This window comes from Dreissena polymorpha, chromosome 7, assembly GCF_020536995.1.
Source record: "Dreissena polymorpha isolate Duluth1 chromosome 7, UMN_Dpol_1.0, whole genome shotgun sequence".
In the NCBI taxonomy this organism is placed as follows: Eukaryota; Metazoa; Mollusca; class Bivalvia; order Myida; family Dreissenidae; genus Dreissena; species Dreissena polymorpha.
In genome coordinates this window covers 23,719,296-23,743,011 of record NC_068361.1, presented here as the reverse complement: position 1 = coordinate 23,743,011, position 23,716 = coordinate 23,719,296, and the positions used below count along the sequence as shown (strand labels likewise).

Below are 23,716 nucleotides of genomic sequence, written 5' to 3'. Positions count from 1 at the left end.
GGATTCCACCCAAACACTACCCCACGCCCCTACCAGAATCCCTCCTCCCCCCCCCCAACCTCACCCCCCCAATTTTTGTTAAACATCATCTAGTAAATTACCACACCCCACATTATACCCCCTCTCACCCCCCACCCTCCTACCCCCCATCCCCCCACCCCCCCAATTTTTTTTAAACATGTTATAAATTACCACACCCCACATTATACCCCCCTCTCACTCCCCACTACCCCCCCTACCCCCCCACCCCCCCACCCCCAATTTTTTTGTTTTAAACATCTTATAATTACCACACCCCACATTATACCCCCCATTCACTCCCCCCTACCCCCCCACCCCCCACCCCCCAAAAAAAAAAAAACAGCATTTTTTTTTAAACATATTATAAATTACCACACCCCACATTATACCCCCCTCTCACCCTACCCCCACCCCCCCCCCCCCCACCCCCTTCCCCCCAAAAAAAATATTTTTTTAAAAACATCTTATAAATTACCACACCTAACATTATACCCCCTCTCACCCCCCCCCCCCTACCCCCCCACCCCCTTTACCTCTTCACTCTGCTAGATGCATAGAGGATCATGAAACTTCATAGGTACATTGATCATGACTCGCAGATGACCCCTATGATTTTGAGGTCACTTGGTCAAAGGTCAAGGTCACGTTGACCCGAAATAGTAAAATGGTTTTTGGATGATAACTCAAGAACGCATGCGCGGCCAACAGGGCGAACTCTGAACAATATAACTGAAGCAACTGGTCTGTAATCCTAAATCTATAATTATCAGTCCAATGAAACATCATCCTTTGAGTAATATAAAGTGGATCAGTAAAAATATTATCAGAATATGAGATTTTTTGTATATTTTGTATATTAAATATTGTGTTAATGTTTAATTTTGTTGATTAATATAAATATAAGCAGGACAGGGGAGGTAATACACTATTATATCTTTCTTATATACAGGGGAAACAAATGCAATAAGTTTAAATTTCATGTTTAATAAATATAGGATATTTGTTCATGTCAGTGTGAGATCATTTGTTATTTTTTTTATGATCACATTTTATTATTACTTTGACAAAACATCACTTACCTGAATACCACAATGGATTCCACTCAAACACTACACCACGCCCCTACCAGAATCCTTCCCCACCCAACCTCACCCACCCCCAATTTTGTTTTAAAACATCTAATAACTTACCACACCCCACATTATCCAACCCCCTCTCACCCCCCAACCCCTACCCCTACCCCCCCCCCATCCCCTCCACCACCCACAATTTTTTTTTAAAAAACATCTTATAAATTACCCCACACCACATTTACCCCCTCTCACTCCCCACACTAAACCTCCCCTACCCCCCCAACCCCCAAAATTTGTTTATATTTTTTTTTTAAAAACATCTTTTAAATACAACACCCCCATTATAACCCCTATCACTACCCCCCCCTACCTTCCCCCACCCCTCCCCAGAAAAAAAAAAAAAATTTTTTAAACAGCTTATAAATTACCATCACACCCCACATTTATACCCACCCCTCTCATCCCCCAACCCCCGCCAAAAAAAAATAATATTTTTTTTAAACATCTTATAAATTACCACACCCAACATTATACCCCCCTCTCACCCCCCACACCCCCCTAACCCCCCCCCACCCCCACTACCCCCCGACCCCCCCCCCCCAAAAATTTTTTTTTTTTTTAAACATTCAATAAATTACTACACACCACATTATACCACCCCCTCTCACTCCCCCCTCACCCCCCCACCTCCCCCCCAAAAAAAAAATAATTTTTTTTTTAAACATCTAATAAATTACCACACCCCACATTATACCCCCCTCTCACCCCCACCCCCCCTACCCCCCGGCTACCCCCCCGGCCCCCCAAAAAAAAATAATATATATTTTTTTAAACACCTTATAAATTACCACACCCCACATTATACCCACCTCTCACTCCCCCCTACCCCCCCCCTACCCCCCCTATCCCCCCCCACCCGGCCCCCCCCCAATTTTTTTTTTTTTGTAAATATCTAATTAATTACCACATCCCACATTATACACCCCTGTCACTCCCCCATGATCATGACTGGCAGATGAACCCTATTGATTTTCAGGTCACTAGGTCAAAGGTCAAGGTCACAGTGACTCGAAATAGTACAATGGTTTCCGGATGATAACTTACATTAGGTCAAAGGTCAAAGGTCAAGGTCACAGTGACATAAAACGTATTCACACAATGGCTGCCACTACAACTGACAGCCCATATGGGGGGCATGCATGTTTTACAAACAGCCCTTGTTTTTAAGTTTGTTGGAATTGATCTCAATACTCAATACAAAAAGATTTCCATCTTTGTGTCCTTACTTCCCACTATTCAGTGGTGCCTAGACTAGAAGATTATCTTGGCAGGAGTATAGCTTCTTCTACCACAACCTTCCTTACATCTTATACAGATGCGAGCAGGGAAGGTTGGGGACGATCACCTGGAACCACTTATACTGATATTCTCAAGTATGTGGTATCCTTATTAATATCACCTGCACATCAACATCTTGAAAAGCGAGCATTCTTTTTAGCTGTTTTTCATTTACAACACATCTTCACGACTCCTGTATGATGATGTCAACTAACAACACATCAGTCGTGGTTTACATCCAGACACAGAGGTGAACAGATTATCACTCCTTGTATCTGGAAACCAGGAACTAATTCGTTCTTTGCAAGAACATCAATTTTTCTCTATCGCCTTAAAGATACCAGGTTGTCTCAACGCCCTGTTGGACGTTTTGCCTTGCAGTTCTTTCTGTCGCATTAGACACTTATTCAGGAAGTGGTATACCAGAACTTTCTTACGTTTGGTTTTCCATTGGTCGATCTGTATGCGACCAGAGACAATCACATAGTTCCTCTGTATGTGAGTCCAGTTTATGATCCAGAAGCGTGTGCGATTGTAACACATTCTTCCGCTTGAGACCAAATGGATGCTTACGCTTATATCGCATCCATTCTATTCTTCTTGGAATATCAGGGTGAGTTTTTTGCCATATCCTCCTGATCGCTACTTGGTGACCCATGTGATTATAGTTCAACGACCTTTTCAGTCTCCTGTAAAATGTTTCCAGGAAACTTCTTCATAGGTCAAATATCCTATCTCAGAGAGACATATTTTATACGGATCCAAACTGTCCATTATTTGGTTATCTCTACAGAAGAACGTTTTTGTTAGAGCTTCAACCCTTGTTACTTGTGCAAGGATAATTCCACCAGAACTGTCTATGAAGTTCTCTAGGAATTCTTTTCTGACTGGTATTTGAGGGCATATTGATTACCTCTTCGCTCTGCTAGATGCATAGAGGTTGTCTCATCTTTTTCTTTGATGATAAGAAATTTGTTTATCTCTCCATCAAAGGATACAGACTATGCTCTCGCATAGCTTGGCTTTCGTAAGTCATCACATGTCTGTGCTGACTTAGCTATTTCGGAACTGGTCCAAGCCATGGAAATTCAACACTATGTATTTCGTTCCTTTACCTCTTAAGGGGATTTGGCTTGTGTTATTTGGTCGCTTACTAGACTTCATATAAACCTCTTCATCAGGCTTAGTAACAGATCCAAAATAATTTAAAGACTGGTTTCCTTCTTATTATGGCTTCAGCCATACGGAGAAGTGAAATTCATGCTTTTTCTGTTGAATACGAATATTTTCAGTTGATTAAATGGCGTCTTCACTTTGTTGTGTCATCAAGGATTCCTTTCTTAATTTCAACTCCCCTAAATGGCTTCCTAAAAATCTTCAAGTTCCCAAGTTTTTCTAAAACTGGTAGACATGAAGATGAACATAGACTTCTCTGGTCATTCGGGGCCTTGCAGTTCTTTCTCAGCAGTGTTAGTCCAATCGAGGTTCTCGCAATAGACTCTTCATTTCCCTAAAAAGAGGAGGGGGAGATGTGTCTGCGGCTTCTATTCCTTGTGGTTAACATCGACTAAGAAGGTTTACTGTTATTTCTAATTTAAGGATTCATTCCTTTTTAGGATCTGACCGCGTGAATAAAGAGGTGTGTCTGTTTCGTGGGCGTATATTAATCACACCCCACTTTCTGAAGTGCTCCAAGTTGTTTTCTGGAGGAATCCAACCACCCTTTTCATCTGTTTATTTTCGTTCTCTGAAGTGCCAACAATACAATGTGTATATGTTTTGTCTCGTTGTGATTTCACAAACGGTAGCGTCTTTTACGACATAGACATGCTTACTCTGTCCGAGAAGTCACCATTAATACCCATCTTATGAAGATAAGCTGATAACCCTTGTTTTGGGTTTTGCTACCATTAGCTAATTACCCTGTATATGGGTTATACTGTGTTGGGAAAATACATACGAACCTTCCCGCCGCAGCTGCAGAATTAGCTAAGAGATAGCAGGTAACGTATTTATGACATTAAAACAAATTTTTAAAGTAAAATTCATTTTAATTATTAAATACTTACCTGCTATCGGTGAGTCCCATCTCAGACCCCGCTATTGGAATAATATTTTTGTATATATATTGAAAGAATATTGAGGACTTGTTTATGGTTTTTGCCTGGGTTGAATTGCACAATGTTTAGCCAAGTCTATAATTTCAGTATAGAGGTGGCCGGTTCCCAGCTTGATTAAATTTCGGAATGAGTTAACCCCCTTGGAATGGTAGTAGCTAAGAGATAGCTAAGAGATAGCAGGTAAGTATTTAATGATAAAAATGCATTTTACTTTAAAATTTGTTTTTGTAAAATTCTGTTTATATGTTTAGTATACAAAGCTTTGTGTGCCTTTTTCATTAAAATGGTGTGTTTTTTCTATCTTTTTGACTGTATTTTAAAACCCTGTTCATGCACGCGTGCACGCAATGTTATCTTGGCTGAGTTCGAACATGGTTCCGGTACATTGAAAAACATGGCTGCCAGAGGGCTGGGCAGTTTTCTATTATGGCTGAAGTGAAACCTTGTTAACACTCTAGAAGTGAATTTACAGTCCAATCTCTATAAAACTTTGGTGAAATCATTACTTTTGCTCCAATTTTATCTTGGCTGAATTTCTAAAATGTTTTCAGTTTTTTTAAAAACATGGCTGCAATGGGGCGGTGCAGTTTCCCTTATGTGTCTATAGTGAAACCTTGTTAATGCTCTAATGGCCACATTTATTGGCCAATTTTCATGAAACTTTGTAGGAACATATGTGATATATGGGCTGCGTCAAAACTGGGTCATGTGCGCCCAAAAATAGGTCACTAGGTCAAATTAAAAAAAACTCATTATACTCTAGCTGTAACTTTCTTTTTCAAATCTTCATGAACCTTGGTCGGAACTTTTGTTCTAATGATATCTCAGCCGAGTTAAAAAAAATGGGCCGAACAATTAAATATGTTGCATACATTTCTTTCATTATATTGAACTCCACCTGGTCACAATAGTTCTTTAGGGTCTCAGGTGAGTGCCGAAGGGCCATTTTGTTTTGCAAAACATAGCGTAAAATAGGAACACCTATGACTGATGGGGGGCGGCGTGCAGCCTTTGGTCAGCGTCCAGGAGAATTATTGCTGCTAAAACAATTTTTAATTGGATCATTATGAAACTTGATAATAATGTTTGTGGGCATAATATCAATGCCAAATTTGAAAAACAGCCAGATTGCTTGAAGGATTATTAAATTTTAAAAGTTGTCACATAAATTTTGTCAGCTGTCTAAATCAAGCAGTTTAAATCTAATCATTATGAAACTTGGTGATAATGTTAGTGGGCATAATATCTTGGCCAAATTTGATGACTACCCAGATCGCATGATGCACTTCTGAATATTACCATTGAATTATAAAAAGGTTATATTAAACTCGTCTGCTCTCTAACTCAAGCAGTTTAAATCAAATCATCATGAAACTTGGTGATAATTTTTTGGGGGGATACCATCTCAGGCAACTTCCATAACCAGCCAGACCATATGACGCACTTCGTAATAATTGCACTTGAATTATAAAAAATAGGCCAAATAAACTTTGTCAAAAAATTAGCAAAAAAACTTGATAAATGTAACCCAGACCCTTAAACAGGCCTAGTTTGTGTCGATATCCCATTCCTCATGAAACTTGCTTAGAACATTTGTTCTTGTTATATTTCAGCAAAGTTCTAAAATGGTTACAGTCCGTTAAAGATACATTGTTGTCACAGGTGTTGGCCAGTATTTCTTGTATGGCTTTAGTTCAAATGTGTGAACACAGTGAAGTCACAATTATATTTAAATCTTCAAGGAACATGTTCAGAACATTTGGTAAAATGATATTCCTACTGAGTAACTAAATGTTTTCGGTCCGTTGAGAAAATTGCCACCAGGGGGTGAGCAGTTTTCCTTAAACGGCTTTTGTAAAACTTTTTTTACGCTCAGAAGTCACATTTTTTGTCCAATTTAATGAAAGTTGCTCAAAGTATTGTTATATCCCCACGGAGAGGTAGTCATATAGATTTGCACTTGTCTGTCGGTCATATGTGTAGATAATATGTAGATGATTGGTACAAAAGGATTTTCTGCTGCAATGAGTTTTGGCAGAGTTATGGCCCTTTGTCTGTTTATCCACTATTTAATATACAGTTAAAAAAACGTGTTTTTAAATTCTTAAACCACTGGGTCTTGCTCAAACTTTCGCAGTTGAATTACTTCAACTTACAGAGGAGACATAGTGTCACACGCAAAAGTAGGTCGCTAGGGAAGGGCACAATTCAAGATTAAAGGTCAAATTCAAGAAATATAAGCCTTAAGACTTGGCCCAGATCATTACTTTGACTGGCATGAATAGATTTTCAAATAACTTGGCAAAAGCATGATGAGAGAGTGTCAGTCACAAAAATCAGGTCACTATGTCTAAGGTCAAGGTCACAAACTAAGGTGAAAGATTAAAACATAGACTTAAGTAAATTAACGATTTTGAAATAACTTTGCAGTAGTTACAAGCATACTGAGTGGCCTACATTATCACCAAGTCCCTAGGTTGAAGGTCAACTTTAGCAAACTACAAAACTCCAAAATATATTTGAAGAGAAAGTCTTGTTTTTATCCACTACTTTTATAATAGAACACCGTCCATAAACATAAAATGATTTAAAGACGGATCACCACCTTGAAATGGTTGTTTGTAAGTTTAAACCTGTTTTAGGGCTAGCCAACCTTCTTTACCCCAGAATTGATCTCAAACGAAACCCATGTCTAAAACAAACTCAATCAAAGGTCAACGTGTAACTTCGAATGTGCTAAACAATATGACGCCTTTACCACAGGGCATATTTTTATGCCCCCGGTAGGGTGGCATATAGCAGTTGAACTGTCCGTCAGTCTGTCCGTCCATCCAAAAACTTTAACATTGGCCATAACTTTTGCAATATTGAAGGTAGCAACTTGATATTTGGCATGCATGTGTATCTCATGGAGCTGCACATTTTGAGTGGTGAAAGGTCAAGGTCATCCTTCAAGGTCAAAGGTCAATTATATGGCTTCAATGCGGTGCAGTAGGGGGCATTGTGTTTCTGACAGACACATCTCTTGTTGAATCTAAATTTGAAGAGATTATACATTATGTTTTTGTTTTAAACTGAAATTAAAAATACAAACCATAAAACTATTACACCAAATCGTAACTTAATTCCCATAATGCTTCATGTATTTTTCTGGTTTTAGATACAAAGGCAGGAGTTTTCCAAGAATGAGGTGATCATACTTTGCAACATCAAACATTCTAGCATCATCAAACTCTATGGAGTTGTCGCAACACCTGAACATGTTGACCTACTAATGGAAAATGGCGGTAAGAAGTGCAGACTAGTTTTTAATTGCTTGGAGGAAAACAGGACAAGCTTGCTCAGTTGTTAGAGCCCTTGATAAAAAAATCCCATAAAATCTCTAAGGATTGCAGATTCTACCCCTGCCTATTTATTTATTGCTTTTTTGTGGAGTGAAAATTATTAATATATTTGGCTGTTTAACTGTGAAATAACGTCTTTCTGTTATTATTCTAGCAAATTCTCCCAATTAACTCTTTTAAAATGTAATAAACTGTGGAAAAGCATTAAATACAAGTTGTTTTGTTATAATGGAACGCCTCATCTGTCTCCTGTTGACTATTGATATATCTGTTGTCTCATTGAAATACTGTGTTTTTAAATCATGTGAATATAATAATATGCTGTGTGATTGCCATAGTATGCTGTGTGTTTGTGATGGTATGCTGTGTGATTGCCATAGTATGCTGTGTGTTTGTGATGGTATGCTGTGTGATTACCATAGTATGCTGTGTGTTTGTGATGGTATGATGTGTGATTGTTATAGTATGATGTGTGTTTGTGATGGTATGATGTGTGTTTGTGATGGTATGATGTGTGATTGTTATAGTATGATGTGCGTTTGTGATGGTATGATGTGTGATTGTTATAGTATGCTGTGTGTTTGTGATGGTATGATGTGTGATTGTTACAGTATGATGTGTGTTTGTGATGGTATGATGTGTGATTGTTATAGTATGCTGTGTGTTTATGATGGTACGATGTGTGATTGTGATGGTATGATGTGTGTTTGTCATGGTATGTTGTGTGTTTGTGATGATATGTTGTGTGTTTGTGATGGTATGATGTGTGTTTGTCATGGTATATTGTGTGTTTGTAATGGTATGCTATGTGTTTGTCATGGTATGCTATGTGTTTTGTTTAAACCTATTTACTTTTAGCTCGATTGCATCAAAAGCCTCAGGCTGATAGAAATTCTCTCGAGACCGTTTCCTGGGCCTAAAAACAATACTTGGTTCTTTTTGGGAAGATCTAGAGAATGCTCCCCAAGTGGGGATCAAATTGTGACCTACAGATTCATAGGCGGACACCTTGTCAATTATGCCAAGGCGAATTTGCTATGTGTATGTGATGGTATGCTCAGGGCCCTCTCTTGCTGCCAGGGGAAGCCACCCACATCCCTCATGAGGGGGAATTTTCGGCAGATTACCTTTTTTGTTTTTACTTAGTCTTTCATTACTTCATTTTTTGTACATGTTTGCACTATATTCATTGCTTTTTTTATCATTTAGTATATTTGACATTCATATTAGACTAAACTGTAATGATGTATTATAAAATGAATGTCAATACACATTTATAATAAAAAGGTGAAACTTCTGTTGTTCCAGCTGTATTTCTCTTCTATTTTACACACATACATGGTCCTTTATTTATGGCAAGTTACCATTATCAGTGCTTAAATAATCATTGAACTGACACATTTTCTTCTCTCATCTCTTAACTAGTGTTTTTAGTCAGCGAATGTTTTTTTAAATATGAACTGTTGGATAAGAACATGACTCTGATGACGCGGTCGCCGATGCATGTGTGTGACATTCTGTTTCATGATTTTACACAGACCATTGTTCATCTTCAATTTCCATCGAATTGTTTTTTGATGACGTGGTCGCCGATGCCTGTGTGTGACTGTTTGTTTGGTTTTTATTAATACTATCTAACGCAGAATGTTGAAAAAAAAATCTATTTATTTTGCAGGACGAAATGTTCTTTTTTCGTAAGCTTTTTTTCAGTATGACTTAGCATTGTGTGACATTTTATTATCCGGAAACAGTTTAGAGTTACAAATCATGCAGGTGCGCGAAACATAATATTTCCTGTCTACAGCTGTATCGATTAGCCTAGAACACACAATAAATGTACAGCGTTAAGGGTTTTGCGTTTGTTTTTTTTTTCTTTTCTTTTTTTTCTATGGGCGAGTTTTTACCACAAAATAGGTGTTTGTCATGGTATGCTGTGTGTTTGTCATTGTATGCTGATTGTTGGTCATGGTATGCTGTATATTTGTGATGGTATGCTGTGTGTTTGTCATGGTATGCTGTGTGTTTGTCATGGTATGCTGTGTGTTTTTTATGAAATGCTGTGTGTTTGTCAGTCATGGTATGCTGTATGTTTATGATGGTATACCGGGTGTTTGTCATGGTATGCTGTGTGTTTGTCATTGTATGCTGTGTGTTCGTCATGGTAGGCTGTGTGTTTGTCATGGTATCCTGTATGTTAATGATGGTATGCTGTGAGTTTTTCACGGTATGCTGTGTTTTTGTCATGGTATGCTGTGTGTTTGTCATGGTATGCTGTGTGTTGTCATGGTATGTTGTATGTTTATGATGGTATGGTATGTGTTTGTCATGGTATGCTGTGTGTTTGCCATTGTATGCTGTGTGTTTGTTATGGTATGCTGTATGTTTATGATGGTATGCTGTGTGTTTGTCATGGTATGCTGTGTGTTTGTCATGGTATGATGTGTGTTTGTCATGAAATGCTATGTGTTTGTCATGGTATGCTGTGTGTTTGTCATGGTATGCTGTATGTTTATGATGGTATGCTGTGTGTTTGTCATGGTATGCTGTATGTTTATGATGGTATGCTGTGTGTTTGTCATGGTATGATGTGTGTTTGTGATGATATGCTGTGTGTTTTTCATGGCAGAAAGATCACGATTTAATATTCGTTGTGTAATATCTCATGGTTGTAATCTACTAAGTCTGTTGAAATCATTCTTCTGGAGCCAAACTTGGCACCTCCCTGTGGATTAATTGTTTTGTATAAATGTGTATAGTGAAAACAAAAAACATATCTGAAACCAAGAGGTTTGGTATTTGGTATGCAATATTTGTTGTGGTTCGGGACTAGATTATTTCATATCATTCCTTTTAGTTCAACTGGCCATGCCCCAGGAGACATATGTATCATAATAATGACATTAAGTAAGTACATGTAACTTAAAACAAGAGCTGTGTTTGTGAAACACACTGCCCCCTACTGCGCCGCTTTGAAGCCATATATTTGACCTTTGACCTTGAAGGATGACCGTGGCCTTTCACCACTCAAAATGTGCAGCTTCATGATATACACATGCATGCCAAATATCAAGTTGCTATCTTCAATATTGCAAAAGTTATGACCAAGGTTAAAGTTTGTGACACATACACTGGCAGACAGACAGACAAGGACAGACACGCAGGCCAAAAACAATATACCTGCGATCATTGGATCCAGGGGCATAAAAAGCTCTTTTTCTTAAACGGCAAGTGTTAAGGGTTAAATGTTTGGTGTGTAACATCATATTGCAGTTAGTTTAAATCAATCCCAAGGGGTCGAAATGGCCCTTAGCTAGGGGTTAATTGTTAATCTTATGTGTATATAGTTAACATTTCAATAATCTTCTCTTGAACAACAAGGCTAAAATAGAGGTTTGGTATTTGGCATGTAATATCATAAGGTGGTGGTCTTACAAATTGTTTTCAAATTATGCCCATGATGTCAAAAACTGCCACGCCAGTGAATCCAAAATTCCTATAAAAAATCTAAGTACAAAGCAAATAGCTTAAATATTTGGTATATGACATCAGATCGTATTACTCTACAAAGATTGTTAGAATCATGACCCTGGGATCAATGCAAATGACTTTTTGTGTGAATTTGCAATAATATATTTTTTTATTTCCCAATCAGTATTTATCAATCATTATAGGACACATTTTAGTCATGCCCGTATAGCCAGATGTAAATTTTATATCATAGACATTTAATACTCATAATCGATTTACTTATGTTTTGAAAGGTAGAAAGTGATGTATGATCTACTGTTAGTATAACTTAAAAACAATGCATGTGATCTTTATTTACAGGCATGAATCTGTGTGATTACATGAAGCTGTATCCAAAACTGCAACATTCCACTATCTTGACGTTGTTCAGGCAACTGATGAGCGGCTTACAATATCTTCATGAAGGTGGCCATCGACATCTGGATATAAAACGTGAGTGGTTTGTGTTTCTGCTGTCTATCCTGGTTTAACAAATGTGTGGGCATATTGTGGCAATGCCTGTGGAGAACGATGTATGCTCAATAACTCAAACTGTTTAAATCCGATCATAATGAAATTAGGTTATGTTGTTTATGGGCATAATATCTCGGCAAATTTGATAACGAGCCATATTGTATCAAGCACAACATAATTATTACCATTGAAATATAAAACATAGCCAAATTTACTTTGAAACTAAGTAGTAATGTTTGGGGTCATATTATTATATCAACCAAGCTCACTAAACAGCCAAATTGCATGACACACTTCATGAAATAATAGCCATTGAACTATTCCAACTGTGCCAAATTAATGTTGTCTGTTTTCTGGTAGTTTTTTTTTAGTCAATAACTTTAGTTTGAATCAAGCCTTAGCTTGGTTTGCTTTGGGGTTATTCGGATCAAGGTCAATGAAACTATTATCAGCAAAGATATACAGTTTCAAGTCAATAACTTAAGTTTGGAGTTAATGCATTCTTTTTTTTGTATAAGTAGCTTGCAAGGAAACCTTTTTTTTTTTTATTCAATATCACACATACAATGTAAACATGTATATGATCATACAACATGGGGATTGTACAAAGCAATATAGTTCAGACATGTTATACAAGATATGCTAATATATATTTATTTTTTTTGAGAGAAAAGAAAAGAACAACAGAGGAATAGTTATGAAATATGATGAATTGTATAAAGTTGAAAGAAAAGATACTTGACTTGTGTGTTTTGTTGTATATTCCCAATGATCTTGTCTGACTGAAAAAATAAGAATAAAAAAAAAAATATTTTAGAGAGATAGACTAACATTAGAGTGAAATGTATATAAGTGGACAAAACATTATGAGAATTTAATCCGATTCCATTTTTGTTCAAAGATGTGTAATGTGTCATTACTGAGGGCTATTTCTTTCTCAATTTGAATTTTTAGTTTAAGACTATGGACAAAACACATAAAATTTGGTACTTGTTTGTTGTACTTCATGTTTAAGATAAAATATTTCATTAATATAACCATAAAATTCACAATATTATTACAGTCTATTAATTTCAATGAGTTAATTCCGAAACTTACATTTAAGAGAGATAGTTTAACGTTTAGTTGATGTTGTTCAAGAAAAGATATGAATTGATTCCAAATAGGCTGGATGTGTTTGCACTCCCAAAAAAGATGTTCTATAGTTTCAATGTTTTCACTGCAGAAATCACACAGATTTGAGTTAGATAATTTACATTTAAAGAGATATTTATTTGTAGCTATAATTCTATGGATGTATTTATATTGAACATTTCTCAGTGTGCTTTCAATAGTTGCTTTATATGGCATGGTAAATATGTGTTTCCAATTAAGTTCATTTTCTCCAAAAAGAACTTGCCATTTATTTTGGATTTTGGAGTTTTCTGTAGGGTTTTTAATTTTTTTTGTTTTGTTTTTTCTTCCAAGTATGTTTTCTACAAATGTTGTTTGAGTACATGGTGTATTATTTGTATTGGTTTTCGATTTAATATGTATGGGTATGCTTTTGATAAGTGTGTAGTACTTCAAAAAATTATTTGAAGGTATTCCGTATATGTAGCATATATTATCAAAAGAGTAGAAATCCTTAATTCTGTAGTCATATAATTGGTGGACATATTTAATGCTTCGTTCAAACCAGTCTTTATAGAAAAACGTCTTATTGTTTGAAGTTATGTCTTTATTGTTCCATAAAATTGTTTTACTGCTGGTTTGGGTCTCTTAAGTTATGAGTGACATCACTCCACGCTGATAGAACATCAGACAGAAATATGTTTTCGTTTGCAATTTCATGTAAGATATTATTGCTGATGTTACATTCAAAGAGTAAGGAGTCACCATATTTTTTTAGGATTTTCTGGTAGAATAATTTCCATTTACTCGTATTGGTATTATCTAGGTATCGTTTAACCCAGCTGCATTTGATTGCATTCAAGAATGATTCAATGTTCGTTAATTGGATACCTCCATTTTTAACCAGGTTTTCCGAAGGAAAAAACTGGTTATTATATTGGCGAATGCGGGCGGGCTGGCGGGCTGGCTGGCGGGCTGGCGGAATAAGCTTGTCCGGGCCATAACTATGTCGTTCATTGTCAGATTTTAAAATCATTTGGCACATTTGTTCACCATCATTGGACGGTGTGTTGCGCGAAATAATCACGTCGATATCTCCAAGGTCAAGGTCACACTTTGAGTTCAAAGGTCAAAAATGGCCATAAATGAGCTTGTCCGAGCCATAACTATGTCGTTCATCGTCAGATTTTAAAATCATTTGGCACATTTGTTCACCATCATTGGACGGTGTGTCGCGCGAAATAATTACGTCGATATCTCCAAGGTCAAGGTCACACTTTGAGTTCAAAGGTCAAAAATGGCCATAAATGAGCTTGTCCTGGCCATAACTATGTCATTCATTGTGAGATTTTAAAATCATTTGGCACATTTGTTCACCATCATGGGATGGTGTGTCCCACGAAAGAATCACGTCAATATCTCCAATGTCAAGGTCGCCACGACTAAAAATAGATTTAAAAAAAAAAAAAATACAAAGGGGGTTAATTTTTTTTGGTCATTTCAAAAGTTCAGTTTGAGTTTTCTCCCTTTATCAGATTTTTTTTTCACAATGAAAACCTGGTTTTGTGACAATTTTGTCCCTTGTCTACAGATTGAATTAACTGAGTTCTTTTTATTTTATCAGGCTTACCGTCCCATATGAAATTGAATATTGCTGATTTTATATCGTTTATAACATCACTTGGTGGATTTGGGAGAACTGTTAATACATATATTAATTTAGGAAGTGCAAACGTTTTCAATACTGTGTTTTTTCCGATTAGTGTAAGTTTACGATGATGCCATGATTTTAAGCATTTTTTAAAAATCTGTAATTTAGGTATTATGTTTTTAAGAACTGTATCCTTTTCATTATTTGTGAATGTAATTCCTAACGTTGTGGCTTCATCGGATGTCCAATTAAATTTCATTTCTTTTTTATATTGAACATTACTTTGTTTTATTTTACCTACTCGTAGCACAGTACGTTTACTTTTGTTTAGTTTAAGACCCGATGTCATTCCGTAAATGGTTAGCGACTCTATGAGTTTATGGAAAGAATCGCTATTGTTATTTAAAAAATAAGTTGCATCATCAGCAAATAGGGATTGTTTGATTTCTTCGTCAGGTTCTAGTGATATGCCTTTTATGTGTTTATTTGATTGGATGTGATGTGATAGATACTCTATGCAAATAATAAAAAGCGATGATGAGAGTGGACATCCTTGTCGAACCCCTCGTTCGATGTTAAAACTGTTTGAAAAGAAGCCATTGTTGATGATTATACTGTTTATATCGGTATAGAATAGTTTGACCCATTGAATGAGACTTTCACCAAAGTTCATATTTTCTAAGCAAGAGAACATAAATGAATGATCAAGCGAATCGAATGCCTTTTCAAAGTCTGCAAAGAATATTAGACCAGGATTATTTGAATTGTTGAAATAGTTAATGCATTCTTGGATAAGACGAACATTTTCACCAATGTAACGTCCTTTTATGAAACCAGATTGAGATTTTGAAATGATTGATGGTAATATTTTTTTTATTCTGTTTGCTATACTTTTAGTTGCAATTTTGTAATCATTGTTTAGTAAACTAATCGGGCGCCAGTTTGATAAGGATTCTAAGTTTTTTCCAGGTTTTGGAATAAGTGAAATAATACCTTGTTTTTGTAGCGTAGTTAAGTTTTCGTTGTTAAATGAATGGTTAAGTGAATTAATTAGATGTGTTTTTATATCATTCCAGAATATTTTATAAAATTCGATTGTGATGCCATCAGATCCTGGGCTTTTGTTATTTTGCATTTCTTTTAGGGCTAATCCACATTCATATTCATTAAGCAATCCGTCGCACAGTTCTTTTTCTTCCTGGTTTAAAGCATGATGTGTATTTTTAAAAAGAGTGTTATTTTCAACATGTTTTCGTTTATAGAGGGTTTCGAAAAACAAACGTTGTTCTTCTAGTATTTGAGTTCTGTTTGTTATATCTTTGCCATTGACTACTAATTTGTGTACAGTTTTTTGTTCACTTCTACGTTTATCAATGTTTGCGAAATATTTTGTATTCTTTTCATCGTGTTCAACATGCTGTGCCCGCGCTCTTAGTATTATTCCATTGTGATGTGTATGATAGATTCCATCTAATATTTGTTTTTTTAATGTTATTTCATTTTCAATGTCGGTGGTGTCATTTGTGTTTGTTTGATGCAATTGTTTTTCAAGTGTTTCAATGGTTTTGATGGTTTCAGTTTCAAGTTTGTGTGTTTCTTTTTGTTTAAATGATGTGTATCTAATTGTTGTGTTACGTAAATTTCCTTTAATTACTTCCCATAAGGTGTTTGGGTTTGCATCTTTAATATTTTGAACTGTATTTAATATTTCCTGTTTTATTTGTGTTTGATATTGTGTATCTAATAAGATGCTGTTGTTAATTTTAAAGTATCCTGGGCCTCTTTCAGGTAGTATATTGTGCAGTTTAAGTTCAACTAGAGAGTGGTCAGTCATAAATCCTGGTTTTATTTTACATGTGTCAATAAGAGATTCAGATATTAAAAAATAGTCTAATCTACAAAATATTGTTGGTTTTGTGTTTGAATGCCAGGTGAATTTGCTCTCGTTTGGGTATACTGTACGCCAGATATCTATCATATTGTAGTTTTCAATTATGTTGTTTAAAATGTTTCTATTTTTAGTATGAGTATAAAGGTTTCCATTCTTTTTATCTATTAATGGGTTCAGGACCGTATTGAAATCAATACCGATTATAATGTTTTTATCTTGGTTATTTATTATAAAGGGTTGTAATGTTTCGTAAAATTTGGAATCGTCTATGTTAGGGCCGTAGACGTTGATAAATGTTATTTGTGTTTCGTGTATTTTGATATCTATACTTGCTTGTCTGCCAATTATTATTTCCTTAAAGTTATCGACTGTGACACCTATATTATTTTTTATCAGAAAGGCAATGCCTTGTTTATTAGTATGTTCTCCACTGAGATAGATTTCTCCGTCCCATTCATCTTTTAAGGTTTGTGCTAAAGTATGTGTCAAATGACATTCTTGTAAAAGGCATATACTATAATTTTTTTCGTCTAACCATTTGAAGATTTTTATGCGTTTGTCTTTATTGTTTAATCCTTTAACATTTAAAGTACATAGTTTAATCATTTAAGTAGGTGGAGGGTGGTGTGAATCGTAATTTGTATGTGCTTGTCCAGTAAATGTTTATTTTAAAATGTGTCCAGTTGGTTTCTCTAATAGGACATAAGATGTTCATACATACAAACAAAAATAGAAAACAAAAATTAAGAATACAAAAAAATAAATATTCCATAGACTTGAAGAAGTAAAAAGAGATAATCACACAAGTAAGAGGAAAACACAATAAAAGACGTGTCCCTAGTAGAGACATAGAAAAAAATAAAATAAAATAAAACACATGAGCAACCATAAAAAGCAACATGTGAACAAAAAAACAAGCCAATGTGTTTATGCATAATACTCATGTATATAATTATGCAACACAAATTGTGCACACCAAAAAACACAAGCCAATGAGCTTATGAGCTTATGAGTGATTCTCATGTATATAACTATACAACATAACATGTGAACAAAAAAGCACTAGTCAATGAGCTTATAAATAATACTCATGTATATAACTGTACTACATACCATTTGGAGAGAAGCACAAGCCAATAAGGTTATGCATAAAACACATGTATATAATCATACAACATAACATGTGAATAATAAGCACAAGCCAATATGCTTATGAATGATACTCCTGTATGTAATCAATAAGTTGTTAATAAGTATGTCATTTAGTATGCAAAGAGCACAGCACAATTTCTGGGTAGCGTTTGAGAACACAAAGCCGGTGTAAGTTATATTTAACCTCTCAGTATTACAATCCAGAGATTGAGGTAAAAAAATAAAACACACAAACAATAATTTTCCATATCTGTAAAAGTTCTTAGTTGCCTAGTTAAAAAGGAACTAACTAACTACACTATGTGTCTATGGCATTGTATCTCAGATAGTATATTGTTATGTATTATTAGTATAACACTTAATATCAAGGTACCATAAAGTTATGATTTAAAGAGACAATTTTCAGAACACTAGTCATTTTGTATAGTTAAGCTTAATAATACTAAATTCAGATCCCATGCCTTTAAAATATGATAACAAATAGCACATTGATTTTTCTGGAAATACATATACACATACAGCAATGCATACAATACATTATATCTTTGTTCAAACAATCAAACAGGCATACAGCACAAAGTGCAAACAAAATGAAAACACCAGCAAGCTAATGAGCTTATGCATACTACTTGTGTATAATAAATAGGTGTGTCACTCAGCATTCAAGGAGCATAACACAGTATCTGGGTAGAGTTTGAAAAAGTCAGTGCAAATATATATTTTACCTCTCAATATTACTATCTACAGATTGAGGGAAAAAAGACACATACAAACAAAAAAATGTCCATACCTGTACAAGTTCTTAGTTACATAACTGAAAGAGAATAGCTAATTACACTATGTGATTATGACCTTGTATTTCAGATAGTACATGTTTTTATGTATTTTAAGTATACAAATTGTATCAAGGTACCTTTCAGTTTAGAAGAAAAAAGAAAAAAAAACTGTTTACAAGGCATCTTTTAGTTCATAGGCAGTTAAAAACTGCAGCTTTTTTATTGTGTGCAGCCTTTTCTTGAAAGTAAAAGTTTAAGATCATCCACTCAAGATGTTAGAAATTGATTACATAGTGTATCTTATGACAGATTAACCATATATATTATATTTCTGTAATATTACTGAAGCAGTTCAATAAATTGATATGAATTTTGTGTCACAAATTTATCAGCTCAACAAGATTCTGTATATAGCACATTTTGAGGATTCACATTTGTCAAGATTATTTAGCAATTACAATAACAATTGTATAATATAATCTTGTTTAAAGATTTGCTTTGATTAGTCATGAGTACATATTATAGTCATGAAGGTTATAAAATACGGCTATTGGTATTTATTTAGTATTAAATTTACCCCCAAAAAAGGATCACCTATTTATTTGAATAGGTGATCTATGGGGAAATATATAATATATATATATCTATCTATACACACATATATAGTACAATATTATTAAGAGACAAATATTTTTATGTTCACCAATGAATGAATAAACCCATATGCGACCACCTATGCGAAAACAAAACCATAGATGGTTTGTAGGGATAAGATTCATAGTGTATATCATTGTGTAATAGTAATATTCATATCATTAAAGATAAACAGTTGGACAAAGTATTTGAAAAAGATAACAACTATTGTATTTCAACGTATAACAGTTATACTCATACAATTAAAGAAAACTACTATTGTATATCATCGTATAACAGTTATACTCATACAATTAAAGATAAACAGATGAACAAAAGTATTTGGAAAAGACAACCACTACTGTATATCATTGTATAATATAGTAGTACTCATACAATTAAAGATAAACACTTGGACAAAAGTATTTGAAAAAGACAACAACTATTGGATTGCTTCTTATCTTATAGTAAGAAATGTATGTACACTATGGTTGAGTTATACAATCACAAAGCATGTCTTATTGACATGAGCATTTACAGTATGTAACAGTTGTGTTAAGCATAGTGGCATAATGGTAGCTATATGGCAGGATACACAAGATAACATCAACCTCATCCTTACGAAAGTTGATCACAGCCAGTTACAATATATATATGTATATATGCTTTACCCTGTAAAGGCTACTCTCTGCATTATTATATAGTTAGGTCAATAATGGAAAAACCTGTTCTATAAATAGAATGTAAACAGTGGGACATCAGATGGTTATATGAGTTTAAGGTCAATAGTGGTAAAATCCTATTCTATAAATAGAATATAAACAGTGCGCATTATTAACAGTTTCACGAGTCACTGCGTTTGAATTACGCCCACAAATCCTATTGAATTTAAACAATGTAAGAGTTAAAGAATAGATTAAAAATTGTGTTAGGTCTTGTTAAGAAAAGTAAGACATATATTGAGTTTTTTCCATATGGTGTACACATGTATTGATCAAACGTTATTTTTCCCTTTGCATTGAAATATATTGCAAGAGATATTGGGAGTAGACAAATAATAGTAACAAATTTTAACAAATATCAGTGTATACATACATAGACACGACTAACTGCATAGCTCGATACACTTATCATACTTTGTAGGTGTTTTTTTTCGTAAAAGAAATAATATTATACATGGTATTCATTAAGCGAGATGACATAACCAATGTTTTCAAAATAAATTATATATTATTTTATATATTATTTATTATATGTTATTTTCTATATCATTAACTTAAGTTATATATTATTTTATATATTATTTATTTTATATAATTTTCTATCTACAAAAAGCATAATCAACTTATATCATGCATAATGTTGGAGTAAAAATGAAGAAAAACACAACAAAACTAGATTCGTCTCACTGGATCAGCAGCGGCAGGTTAGATCAATTCAGTGATCACACTCAGGCGAGGAAACATGTGTTAATTACGCTTGGCGCGGAGTTCACGGAATTCACGAATCACTGTGTCAATATTGTCATACAGGTCAAATTTAATGCGCTCTTGTCGTTTAGTTAGCGCGAACACAGAGCCATCGAAGAACCACGTTGACTCTATGTCTTTGTGGAGCTGAAGTCGGCTCATCAGTCCTGTATTAAGGGCGGTGACGTCATCAACCAGGCGGTGGCCAGCGTTCTTCATTTCTTTTCGCTTCCTCATCACTGCGCTTTTATCGTCGTTATTCCTGAGCTTTATGAGAACAGGTCTTGTCTGCCCCTTTTTAGTAGGGATTCGATGCATAGCAACGATCTGTTCTGGCTTGATATCAATATTTTGTTGTAGAAATAAAGCTGTTATTTTTGCCGAGAGAGTTGGTATGTTTTCGTATTGGTCCTCTTTAACATCCATAATTTTTATATTGTTTTTTCTCGAATACTGTTCATTGTGATTGGATCTCTTGCTGTTTTCTTCATTTAACCGTGCGTTGTTATTTATACGTTCGTTCATACTTTCTATTGCTGTTTTGTGTTCTTTTATTAATTCAACTTGTTTTTCTCGTATAGCTTCGTTTTCAAATTGTAAGCTTTTTATTTGGTCAGCAAACTCTTTGGTTATTTCCTTCAAGCTATTTTCTGTGATTTTAATAAGTTTATTTTCAAGTTCCAGTCGGATATTTTGTTTCATTTTCATTAGAAATTCTTCGTTTCGTTTTTCCATTTCATTCATTATTTTAGTTACTGTGCTTGATATTAATTTTTCAATGTCCTCTTTTTTAAGCATCTGTTCTCGCAGATCTGTTAGTGTCAGTTCCATGGTGTCCAACTGCAGTTTAATGGTGGCACTGTCATTGATGCTATCGTTGCTTACCTCTAAATTGTTACGTTTAGGTCGTTCGCTTCCTTTTGCAGCCATTTTACCAGCTGGCTGGTATTTAGATGATTTTGTAGAGTCTTTAGCACTCATAGCACTCATAGACAATCTGATTAGGTTTTGGTATTTGTGTTTTAGATATATATTCAGATGTATTTAGAGTTTATTTTGTATGTATTTTGTATGTACCGTTAGTAGTGACAGGTAAAAGCTGACAGTGCAATCAATTAGCCACAAGTCCCTGCTGTTTGAGTAAACACAGTTTATCCTCAATTTTCTCCTATTATTTCCAATTATCTACCAGCTTATCCAATAACTGATCCAATATTACTTCTGATGAAAGGAAATGTTTATTTTTAGCTCAGTATTCAAACAAAGGAGATTTTTGCTTTTTCATCTTTTTACTACTTTTTTTTACAAAAAAATTCTATGAAAATTAGTCCATTGCATAGTTCACATCATTCCACACATTTTCATATAAAAGTATCATTGTTTATCACTGCTTTGTCTGAGTATTTTGCAAAAACACAGGAGCTCACACTTTGTGACACATCACCTTGAAAAGTAATCCCTACAAGGAAACCTAGCTTATATATTATAGCTTATCTTTCTTTTGATAAAATATTATTATTGTCATCACCGGGGCGTTTGCGTCGGGTCCGGTTAAGTTTTGTGTTAAGGTCCACTTTTCTCATAAAGTATCAAAGCTATTGCATTCCAACTTGGTACACTTACTTACTATCATGAGGGGACTGGGCGGGCAAAATAAGACACATCTGGCTGGCCTTTTGACAGAATTATGTGGCCTTTTTATACTAAGAAAATTAAAAAAATTTGCGTCAGTGTCCGGTTAAGTTTTCTGTATAATTCCTCTTTTCTCATAAAGAATCAAAGCTATTGCATTCAAACTTCGTAAACTTAATTACTATCATGAGGGGACTGGGCAGGCAACATAAGATAACTCTGGCTGGCATTTTGACAGAATTATGTGCCCTTTTTATACTTAGAAAATTGAAAATGTGGTTAAGTTTTGTGTTTAGGTCCACTTTACTCCTAAAGAAGCGTAGCTATTGCTTTCAGACTTGGATCACTCGCTAACTATCATAAGGGGACTGTACAGGACAAGTTGCATAGCTCTTGTTGGCATTTTGACGGAATTATGGCCCTTTTTTGACTTAGTAACTTTGAATATATTTGGTTAAAATTTGTGTTAAGATCCACTTTACTTCTAAAGTATTAAGGCTATTGCTTTCAAACTTCATATACTTTCATACTATCATGGGGTACTGTACCTGGCAAGTTGATTTTGACCTTGACCTTTCAATGACCATGACTCGAGGTCAAATTTTTTTAAAATTTTTTTCTTATACAATTTCCATTACTTTTTTATTTAGGACCAGATTTGATTCATACTTTGACAAAACAACACTTACCTGACATACCACAATAGACTCCACCCAAACCATCCCCAACTCAAGACCCCCCTCCACTGTTACCAGATATAAAACAAGCGTTTCCTCTCTATAACTTTAGATTGGACAGAGGCTTTGCACAAAGGAATCATATTAAGTTAGCTTACATGCCTGTAGATTGCATTTAGTGCTAGCCATGTTAAGTCAAGATCACTGTTACTAAAATAGAAAGACAGTTTAAGCCAGATAACTTGGATTTGAATGAAGGTATAGTACTGAAAGTTTGTGTGTAGGTTGTGGTTATGTAGACTTAGCGTTGAATTGCGTTTTGAGCTAGTAGGATAAAGGTCAATCTCTATGTTGCTAAATGATTAAAAAAACAGTTTTTCTGAATTACTTGAGTTTGGATGGAGGGTATTATTCTTAAAAAAATTCTGTGTAGAAAACTTAATATGAGAGTGCACAGTATTTTAATAAAACTAGATTAATATGTTGAACTTTGAAGAACTGGTTTTATCTCAGTTCAATGATTCTTGTATCCATTATTTGTTGAGCCATCATATATCCTTACATCTATGTAACCCAAACATTGTAATCGGCATATTTGTGAAAAGTTGGCACTTTTTTAATTCAAGGTATTATGGATGTGCAACATAATTAAATACTGTTAACAAAATAAAGAATTGATACATGGTACACAATCTTGACCATATCGCTTTTTGATGTTAAGTTCAAACTGTCGCATTTACATTTTTATTTTATTGAGCCCATTTGCAGAAATTTAATAAAGCTGTCACAATGGTTTAGCATGTGTGTGATTGTGTAAGTCACAAATGCAAGCATTTGTCAGTCTT

General features: G+C 34.8%; 1 protein-coding gene across 1 annotated transcript in view; it reads left to right on the top strand.

Annotated features, from left to right (window-relative positions):
* Window positions 1-23,716, top strand: part of LOC127839535 (uncharacterized) — a 101,623-nt gene that overhangs the window by 53,976 nt on the left and 23,931 nt on the right. Inside the window, exons 13-14 of the mRNA XM_052367927.1 lie at window positions 7,713-7,839; window positions 11,725-11,856. Coding sequence (XP_052223887.1) covers window positions 7,713-7,839; window positions 11,725-11,856 — 259 coding nt within the window. The remainder of the gene's footprint in view (window positions 1-7,712; window positions 7,840-11,724; window positions 11,857-23,716) is intronic.